A 10,358-nucleotide genomic window follows, 5' to 3' on the forward strand; every position below is an offset into this window, starting at 1 on the left:
GTAACCCCACAGTTCGAGACTGGACCCATGTCTTGGAAATCACGCTAGGCTCATGTGCATGTGCGTCTAAAATCCTGAGAGAAGAACATAGGAGTAGGGATTACAGCATGGCCATTGCCCCTTGAGGGTGATTTCTCACTTTCCCTCTTTCTCTGGCAAATGCATGCACCCTATAGCAAAAATAAAAAAAGAAAGGAAAAAAAAAATGAGATACAGGTTTTTAAAAATCCCCAAACCAAAAGCCACTAAAATAAAACCAGTTTATTTCTTTCTGTGGTTATATGGTATTTCAGATCATAGTCAATTGCCTGTATTTTTTATATCGAATTCAACAGAAGAGTATTACTATGAAATAATCACATTAACGCTTGACTGGGACTGCTGATGGTGTGAAGCATCGAGATCTTGCAAAGCTGGCTGCAGGTACTATCAGGGAGGACTCAGTGCGAGAGAACGCAGGCACCTAATTCCTGCTATGTAGAAACAACCAAGGAGGGACCAGCAGGTGGCATGGTGGTTAAGGCACTGGTATTCCCACATGGCCAACCGCGGTTCGAGTCCTGGACCTGGTGGCTTGCTTTCTCACTCTTCCTCTCTGTCTTTCTCTAGCAAAATTCATGTGAAAATAATAATAAGTAAATAAAATAATTCTTAAAAAAAAGAGAAAGAAACAGCCAAGGAAGCTTGAATTCTTCTAGTAAAAATTTGCAACATGCATGGACTTTCTTTTGACAGGCTGCTTAATCCCCATAGCTTTAGCAAAACCTTGGTGAAATTTATATGACCTTGTTCCTTTGATTAAGTTTTCTAATCATTTAGAAGTTTTCCATAGTTTAGTTTGAATGTATGGAAAAGTATTCTATTAAATGCACATAAAGGAGCCAGCAGGTGTTTGGGACACTGGACTCCTGCATGGTCAACCGCGATTTGGGTCCTGGACCTGGTGGCTTGCTTTCTCACTTTCTCTCTCTCTCCGTCTTTGCTTTCTCTCTCTCCCTTTCTCTCTCTCTGGTGGGTGCCTGTGCCCTCTAGCAAATTTTAAAATATTAATAATAAATAAAGTTAAATAAATATTTTAAAAATGCATATAAAAATAGAACATGAAACTTTGTACTCTTTTTTTATTATAAGACTTATTTTATTTAACTTTATTTATTTATTCGTATTTGACCAGAGAGGGACAGAGTGAGAGAAAGAGAGAAGGAAAGTGAGAAAGAAACCCACCAGGTCCAAGACTTGAACTATGGTCGGCCATGCGGGAGTCCAGCACCCTTAACCACCATGCCACCTGTTAGCAATATAGTCTTTTTTATACAGAAGGAATATAAAGTCAAGGATTTGCTGTCAGCGGAAGCAGCTTTTGAATATTTGCTCCATCATTTGTTAACTTTATGTGACCCTGGGATGTCTTGAGCTTTTAAGCCTGAACCTACCACATGCTAGCCATGTGGCTTTAGGAAAATTATGAATCTCAAATATTTTTCTCTGTGCTTTTTGTGTAACTCTCTTTAAGTCAAAAATTAATTCAAGTAAAAAACTTAAAGACTTTTTTTTGTAGAGAGATTTTTGCTATAAGGCACATGCTCTCACTGGAGAGACAGAGAGAGATAGAAAGGGAGAAATTACCTCCTAGGAGGGGTAGCCATGCCGCATTCTCTTCTCCTCCATTTTCCTCTTAGGATTTTGGGCACACATGCACACATGCCTGGCATGAGTTTTTTATCCATCCAGAATATACTGCATAGTGGCTTAATCATGCATGTTATCAATAATTTTCCATTTCTAGTTTCATATATATACATATATATATATGAAACTGTCTTATCATCAGATTACTATCTGCTCTCAGCTCAAATAAAATCTTTCATTCAGTTGAAAAGAGGAAAAGTGCTAAAATTTGGTTTTTATTAGAGAAGTCTTATCTTTTGCTATTTATTGTTCAAATTGGAAAAAAAATGTATTTAATCTCAGTTGTCACCAAATAATTGAAAGAAACTAGATTTCTAGTTAAATTAAGAGCTGCTTTAAGTTCTTTTTAATTTTTATATTTTTGCTAGAGGATACATGCACTCACCAGAAAGAGAGAGACAGAGGGAGAGGAGAAACCTCCCCACCACCATCCCAGGGAATGGTCACATTGAAATCCTTATCAGGGCCAGCAGGTGGCGGGGTGGCTAAAGGCACTGGACTCCCACATGGCCAGCTGTGGTTTGAGTCCTGGACGGGATGGCTTTCTTTCTCTCTCTCTCTCTCTCACTTTGTCTCTCTCTGTTTAAATTTAAATAAATAAATAAAGTTAAGTAAAATAACTCTTAAGAAGAAAAAGAAATCCTTATCCTTTCTCTCTGCTCCTCTTCAGGATTTAGGGTACACACATGCATGCACCCAGCATTGTTTGTCAAGTGGCCAGGTCCAGGACTCAAATGGCGTGGTTGGCTATGTGGGATCCAGCTGCCTTCACCACCAGGCCTGGAGTCGGCCCTGATTTCTTGGTCAGTCATACATTCAATAATCAGGAACACACAGTTTTATTTTTACATTTCCTCAAGCTACTTTCTAGGTATAAAAAATGCCTAATTTTCACAAAGACCATTACATAAAGGAATGTACACAGATATATATATATATATATATATATATATATCTCCCAGGTCACTCAGTTCTCCTTAAAATAATTACCTTAAAAATAAAAAGAATGATTTATTCAATTTTATTTATTTATTCATTTATTTAAATTTGACCAGAAAGAAAGAGAGGTAAGGTTGGGAACCAGCAGTTAGCGTAATGGCTATGTCGCTGGACTCCCACATAGTCAACTGCAGTTCACGTCCTGGACCCGGTGGCTTAAAACTCACGCCAGGTGTGTGTGCGTGCGTGCCCAAGATCCCAAGAGGAGAATGGAGGAGAAGGGATTGTGATGTGATGATCCTCCCTGGGGGGTGATTTCTCACTTTCTGTCTCTCTGTCTGTCTCTGTCTGTCTCTGTCTGTCTCTGTCTGTCTGGCGAGCGCACGTGCCCTATAGCGAAAACCTCTCCAAAAAAAAAAAAAAAAGAAAGGTAAGGTAAGAAAGCAAGATGCCAGGTCTGGGACTCTAACTGCAGTCAGCCATGTGGGAATCCAACACCTTAGCTACTACGCCGCCTGCCAATCCATAACTAACTGCCTTTTTTATCACTCAGTTTAATGAGAAGTCAAATTGACAATGAATTAGATTATCTGCTTCATCCTACTCTTTTACTAATTCCATTATGTGTTAGAAACACCAGAGATTTTCAGAAACAAAATTGAGATTTCCAAACCCAAATTCTGTTAAAAGATGAATCTCCAAAAGTACCGATGTTTTTAGAAAACAGTTTTGTAAGAAAGCATGCCAGCCAGCGGTCATTATAGTTACACAGCTTCGTCAGCGACTGTGAGGTTTCGGCTGTGAAAACTGCAGGATGTTTAACAAATCCTCAGTGATGAGAGTTTTGTCTTTCTTCTTAGGTGAACATCATACCATTGATTGCCAAAGCAGATACAATTTCTAAGAATGAATTACAGAAGTTTAAGAGCAAGATAATGAATGAACTGATTAGCAATGGCATCCAGATATATCAGTTCCCAGCAGACGATGAAACTACCGGTCAAGTAAACTCCTCAATGAATGTAAGCTTCTAATCACTGGCTATTAATCCCAATCTCCATGTGGGAATAAGTATGTCATTTATAAGGAACACTACTAGTACTGTGTTGTCACCTGTATCTGACAAACAGCCTATAAACAAAGTATTTATCCCAAAATGCATGTGGGAAAATGTTTCATTTTCTTGATTTTGAAAAATGCTTACTTGGGCCAGCAGGTGGCAGAATGGTTAAGACACTGAATCTTATATGGCTGACTATTCAGTCTGAGTCCCTGTGGCTTGAAAAACACATCCCAGCGGGTGCATGCATGCCCAAAATCCTGAGAGGAGATTGGAGGAGATGGCATTGCTGTGTGGTCATCCCCCCTGGGGGTACCTTTTCACTTTCCCCTCTCTGTGTCTCTTTCCAGTGAATGCACATGTCCTATAGCAAACACCACCCTCCCCAATAAATAAATTTTTAAAAATGCTTGCTGATAAAAATTATTTTTCTTTTCTTTCTTTCTTTCTTTCTTTCTTTCTTTCTTTCTTTCTTTTTTTTAGAGAGACAGATTTTCTACTATAGGGCTCATGAACTCACCAGAGAGACAGAAAGCGAGAAATCACACACACACACATACACACACACACACACACACACACACACACCCTGCCGCCCCTTTCCTGAGGGAGAGCCACAAAACCCAATTCCTTCTTTCATTCTCCTTTTGGCATTTTTGGTATGCACACACATGTGTCTCTCTCTCTGTCTCTCCAACAAGCGCACATGCCCTATAGCAAAAAGCTCTCTTAAAAACAAGTTACTGATCAAACCAGCAGTTAGCGTAATGGCTATGTTGCTGGACTCCCACGTAGTCGACCGCGGTTCGTGTCCCAGACCCAGTGGTTTAAAACTCACGCCGGGTGCGTATGCGTGCGTGCCCAAGATCCCGAGAGGAGAATGGAGGAGAAGGGATTGCGGCGTGACCATCCCCCCTAGGGGGTGATATCTCGCTTTCTGTCTCTATGTCTCTCTCTGTCTCTCTGGTGAGCACATGCACCCTATAGCGAAAATCTCTCAAAAAAAAAAAAAAAAAGTTACTGGCTTCAGAAGAGGGAGAGGAGCCCAAGCTGACAGACACAGGTGCTTCCCTGCCCTCTCACCGTGTGATGCCCTGAGCTGCCTTGGGGCTCTGCAGGGATCCTCACCACCAGACGTGGCCTGCAAAGATGGACCTCCAAAGTCATGAGCCAAATAAATCTTTATTCTTTAGATGATGGAAATAACCAAGCTCTCAAATAATAAATCACATGGTTTATTCCAAACACAACTTTGAGTGACAAGGCCTGAGAAGCACAAAGGTGCTTCCCCAGGGTGCTTAGATGCAGCAGTTCTTTTATTCAGTTCTGAGGGCGGCAGACACAGACAGTTGCGAATCAGCATAAGGAGTCTCTTCAGTGACCTGACCCAAAAGGCCAGGCATCCTGAAGCTGGGGCTTGTAGGTTATAGGTGGGTTTAGACATTCTTAGGTTAGTGGGACCAGCAGTTGGCGGAATGGCTGTGTCGCTGGACTCCCACATAATCAACTGTGGTTTGAGTCCCAGACCCGGTGGCTTAAACTCATGCTGGGCACGTGTGCGTGCGTGCACAAGATCCTGAGAGGAGAATGGAGGAGAAGGGATTGCAGCATGTCCATGCCCCCTGGGGGGTGATTTCTCACTTTCTGTCTCTCTGTCTCTCTTTCTCTTTCTGACGAGCGCACATGTCCTATACCATAAACCTCTCCAAAAAAAGAAAGCATCTTAGAATAGGAAGAATAGTCAGAAATCTGTCTTCACTTTTCTTTTTTATTAACATTTGCCAGAGGATTTGTGCACTTGCTGGAGAGAGACAGAAAGAGAGAGAGAGAGAAGGAAAGTGAAAACGTACCCTCTATGGGAGACAGTCATGCTGTAATTCCTTCTCCATTTCTCCCTTCAGGATTGTGGGCATGTACACACATGCACCTGGTGTGTTTTCAAGTCACCAGGGCCAGACTCAAACCATGCCATCGACCACGTGGGATCCAGCCTCCTTAACCACCATGGCACTGGCTGGCCCACTTTTCTCTTTTCTACGTCACCCAGTCTGTGATATTCTGTTACTAACAATAGAGAATGAAATAAAACCACATTTTGTTTACCCATTTATTAGTTAATGGATATTTGTATTGCTTCCTATGTTTGGCTCTTGTGAAGAAAGCTGCTATAAATATTCGTGTTGACATGTGTTTTTACTTTTCCTGGGTATATGCCCAGAAGTGTAATTATTGAGGCGTGTGATAGCTGTTTAATCATTCAAAGAACTGTTAGGCCATTTTCAAAGTGGCTGCATCAGCTTACATTCCCACCCGCAGTTCTCATTCCTTCACTTCCTTATCTTTATTTTTTAAAGAATTATTTTTATTTAATTTTTTATTCATTGTCATTATATTTTATTTTATTTTTCAGGAGTTGACCAGAGAGAGAGAGAGAGAGAGAGAAGGGAAGTGAGAAAGCAGCTAACACGCCTGGCATGTTTTCAAGCCACCAGATCCAGGTCTTGAACTGTGCAGTTGATCATGTGGGAACCAGTTGCTTTAACCACCATGCCACCACCTGGCCCTAGTTATTTTTAATACTTTTTTTTTTTTTTTTAGCTTTTTGACATAGGGTGCTTGCACTAGCTGGAGAGAGACAGAGAGAAGGAAAGTGAGAAATTACCCCTCAGAGGGGGTAGATATGCCACAGTTCCTTCTCCCGCAGTCTCCTCTTGGAGACTCATGCATGTACCTATGCCTGGTGTGTTTCCCAAGCTGCCAGGTCCAGGACTTGAACCTCATTTGGCCATGTGGGTATCTAGTGCCTTAACCACCAGGCTACCTGCTGGCCCCTATTTTTTAATACTGTTGTCTTTTAACTTTTTTGATGCAGTTTAAAATGATGTGAATATATTATTTCCTCAATGTTGTCTTTGCATTTCAGAGTAAAAATAGTATGAGAAAAGTATGTTTACTGGGACCGGAAGGTGGCGTGGTGGTTAAGGGCGTTGTACTCCCACATGGCCGACCATGGTTCGAGTCTCAGACTTGGCAGCTTGCTTTTTCACTTTCTCTCTCTCTCTCTCTCTCTCTCACTCTACCCTTCTCTGGTCAAGTTAAAATATAAATAAATAAAGTTGAATAAAATAATTCTTAAAGAAAAAGAATATTTACTAAAAGTATGTCTTTTTTTCCTTTGTATTCTTCACAACAGAATGCTTTCCTTTTGATTCTACTCTATGGATAGTTTTCAGTTGTGTGCATAGCTTGAGACTGAAGCTTCTAGAAATTAATCAGCATATATTTACTGCCAAGTCTTAATTTCTCATATGGGATAGATCCCTTGTTTTATTAAATTAATGATATTCTCATAACAAATAAGAATAGCAGAGTAAGCCGTATTGGTACAAGGGAATTCAATTCACATCTTCCTTGTTTTCTAGGGGCTATTGCCCTTTGCCGTGGTGGGGAGTACGGATGAGGTGAAAGTTGGAAAGAGAATGGTCAGAGGTCGTCACTACCCCTGGGGAGTTTTGCAAGGTAAATATGAAAGAGAACAGGTTCTAGAATGATGAGTTAAATATACCTTGCATATGATTCATAGTGTCAAAATAGCATTTTAACTTAAGCCAATATTGGTAACTCTTGCTAACATGTAAATCAACAGTTACTAATGAAGAACGGTTACTAAGGAAACACACTGATTTACGCTAATAGTTGCTTTGATTATGACTCACTGTCATGGGAATTTACTGAATGCTGCTTTAGGCCCAAATCTAGAGGCCGGGCGGAATCTCCTTGTCTACTCCAACATGGCATACACGGATGATCTCTCTCTACATGAGCCATGATGTTCAAATTGCTGGGAAGTGCTCTGAACAGAATTAAATTATAGTGATTGGTGTTTAAGCATGGTACCCGAACAATTACTACCTGATTTATAAAGCATTTTGAACTGGTTATTACGAAAATAAGTAATGATTTTGGCCTCGTTCTATGGTCTGGTGGTTAAGGCAGTTGGATCGTATGTGGCTAACCTGTCATTTGAGTTCTGGACCAGGAGCTTGAGAAACGTGCCAAGTGCGTGTGAGTGCTTGCTCAAAATTCCAAAAGGAGGAAGGGATGAGGGAGAAGGAATTTCAGCATGATCATTCCCCACAGGGGATGCTTTCTCCTCTCCTTTGCTCTCTGCCTCTGGTGAATGCCCATGCCCTGTAACCCAAACTAGCTAACTAACTAACTAACTAATGAACTAACTAACTAAATAAATAAACAGATAGAAATAATAACAACAATAACATATACTTCTCAAACACTAGTACAGTTTACCTTTGACTTATACATTGACATTCATGTTAGCTATCTAGCATCATGTTGTGTTGGAATATTGTATCTGTGGTAATTCATTGTCTTGTTCCTATACTTGTGATATTAATTATTGAAGAATGAATGATTACAGCTAGTACTAGTTTCCAGTTTTTTTTCTTTTAGAGAGACTTTTGCTATAGGGTGCATGCTCTCACCTGAGAGACAGAGAAAGAAAACAGAGAGACAGAAAGTGAGAAATAACCCCCCACAAGGGGATGGCCATGCTGTAATCCCTTCTTCATTCTCCTCTTGTGATTTAGGGCATGTGCACACACGTGCCCGGTATGAGTGTCAACTTGCCAGGTCTGAGAATTGAACTGTGGTCAGCAATGTGGAAGTCCATTACACCATATGCTGGTCCCCCAAATGTTTTTAAAATTTTGTATATCAGAAATGTTTTAATTCATGAAACATACTTAAACTTAACATGTTTTAAGTATATAGTATAATATATACAGATATATTATGTAGAAATATGTGAAATTTGGTCACAATATCATACATAATAAACATATTGTGATCAGTTTTCTAGACATGATGAACAGAGGAGAGAGTCATGAGCATTTTGTTTTAATTAATTAGTTACCATTTAATTGACTAAAATTGTATGTATTTGTCATGTACAGCATGATGTTTAGAAATATGTATACAAGGGACCAGCAGGAAGCATGGAAGTTAAGGTACTGATCCCATATGGCCAACTATGCAGTTCAAGTCCTGCACCTGGTGGCTTGACAAACAGGCCGGGCATGTGTGCCCCAAGTCCTGAGAGGAGACTGAAAGAGAGGGGATTGCTGTATGGCCATTTCCCCCCCCCCGGGAGTGATTTCCCACTTTCCCTCTCTCTCTGTCTCTCTGTTTCTGTCTCTCTTTGGCGAGTGCACATGCCCTCTAGCAAACTACCAAAAGACACAGAGTAGTTGAAAGGATTAAAAAATAGGAGCCTTCAATATGCTGCCTGTAAGAAATGCACTTCAAAGACAAACATCAACTGAAATTGAAGATCCAAAAACGATATTCCAAGTGAATCAATTTTTTTAAAAGGCTGGTGACTCAATATTGATATCAAACAAAATCAATCTGAAGACAAAAACTGTAAGAAGAGACAAAGAAGGCACTATATAGTACTAAAAGGGTTAATTCACCACGAAGATATAACATTTATAACTATCTACACACCCAATACTGGAGCACCCAAATGCTTTATTTAAAATGGGAGATAGACTGCAACACGATAGTCACTGGAGCACTCAACACTTGACTATTTCCTCTAAGCAGATCATCTAGACCAAAGAAAGAAAAAGAAAGAAAGAAAAAGAAAGAAAGAAAGAAAGAAAGAAATATCCAAGGCCACCCCATGGTGTGGTGGCGAAGGTGACTAGATCCCATATGGCTCACTGTACAGCTCAAGTCCTGCACTAGACTGGGAAACATGCCAAGCAAGTGTGCAAGTGTGCTGAGAATCCTGAGAGGGGAAGGGAAGAAAAGGGATTGTGCGGTGGTCATTCTCCTGGGGGGGGGGTTCTCACTTCATCCTCCCTCTTCTCTCTCTATGTCTCTCTCTGGCAAGCACACATGCCTTGTAGCAAATTTCGAAAAACAAAATAAACAAATATGTATACATTGTGGAATAGCTAAACTGAGCTAATCAACATATGTATTACCTCACATATGTATTTCTATGGTGAGAACACTGGCATCTACTCTCTTAGCAATTTTCAAGAAAACAATACATTGTTAACTAGAACCACCATACTGTACAAGAGATCTCTTGAACTTGTTCCTCTTACCTAATTGAAATTTTGTATCCTTTGACCAACATTACCCTTTTCCTGCGTCTCACAAAGGCCCTAGTAACCACCATTCTACTCTCAACATCTGTCATTTGAACTTTTTTAGATTGCACATATAAGTGAAATTACATGGCGTTGTTTTATTTCACTTACTATAAAGTTCTCTACGTTCATCCATGCTGTCACAAAGGACAGGATTTTCTTTGCTTTAAAGGCTGAATAATATTTCATTGTATATATATGTACCACTTTTTTTTTTTTATCCATTCACCCACTTATTATTTTTTGTGTGTATGGAGAGGTTTTTTTTTGTTTGTTTTTGTTTTTGCTATAGGGCACGTGCACTCGCCAGACAAACAGAGAGACAGAAAGCGAGAAATCACCCCCCAGGCGGGATGGCCACGCCGCAGTCCCTTCTCCTCCATTCTCCTCTCGAGATCTTGGGCATGCACGCACACGCGCCCAGCATGAGTTTTAAGCCACCGGGTCCAGGATGCGAACCACGGTCGACTACATGGGAGTCCAGCGAC

At 40.5% G+C, this 10,358-nt stretch overlaps 1 protein-coding gene across 2 annotated transcripts in view; it reads left to right on the forward strand.

Annotated features, from left to right (window-relative positions):
- SEPTIN14 (septin 14) overlaps positions 1–10,358 on the forward strand; it is a 31,187-nt gene that overhangs the window by 12,293 nt on the left and 8,536 nt on the right. For both annotated transcript variants that reach the window (XM_027771679.1, XM_027771678.1), the window contains 2 exons: positions 3,489–3,650; positions 7,111–7,207. In XM_027771679.1, the coding sequence (XP_027627480.1) occupies positions 3,489–3,650; positions 7,111–7,207 (259 nt within the window). The remainder of the gene's footprint in view (positions 1–3,488; positions 3,651–7,110; positions 7,208–10,358) is intronic.

The sequence above is a fragment of the Tupaia chinensis genome, unplaced genomic scaffold (assembly GCF_000334495.1).
Source record: "Tupaia chinensis unplaced genomic scaffold, TupChi_1.0 Scaffold000231_1, whole genome shotgun sequence".
NCBI classification, from domain to species: domain Eukaryota; kingdom Metazoa; phylum Chordata; class Mammalia; order Scandentia; family Tupaiidae; genus Tupaia; species Tupaia belangeri.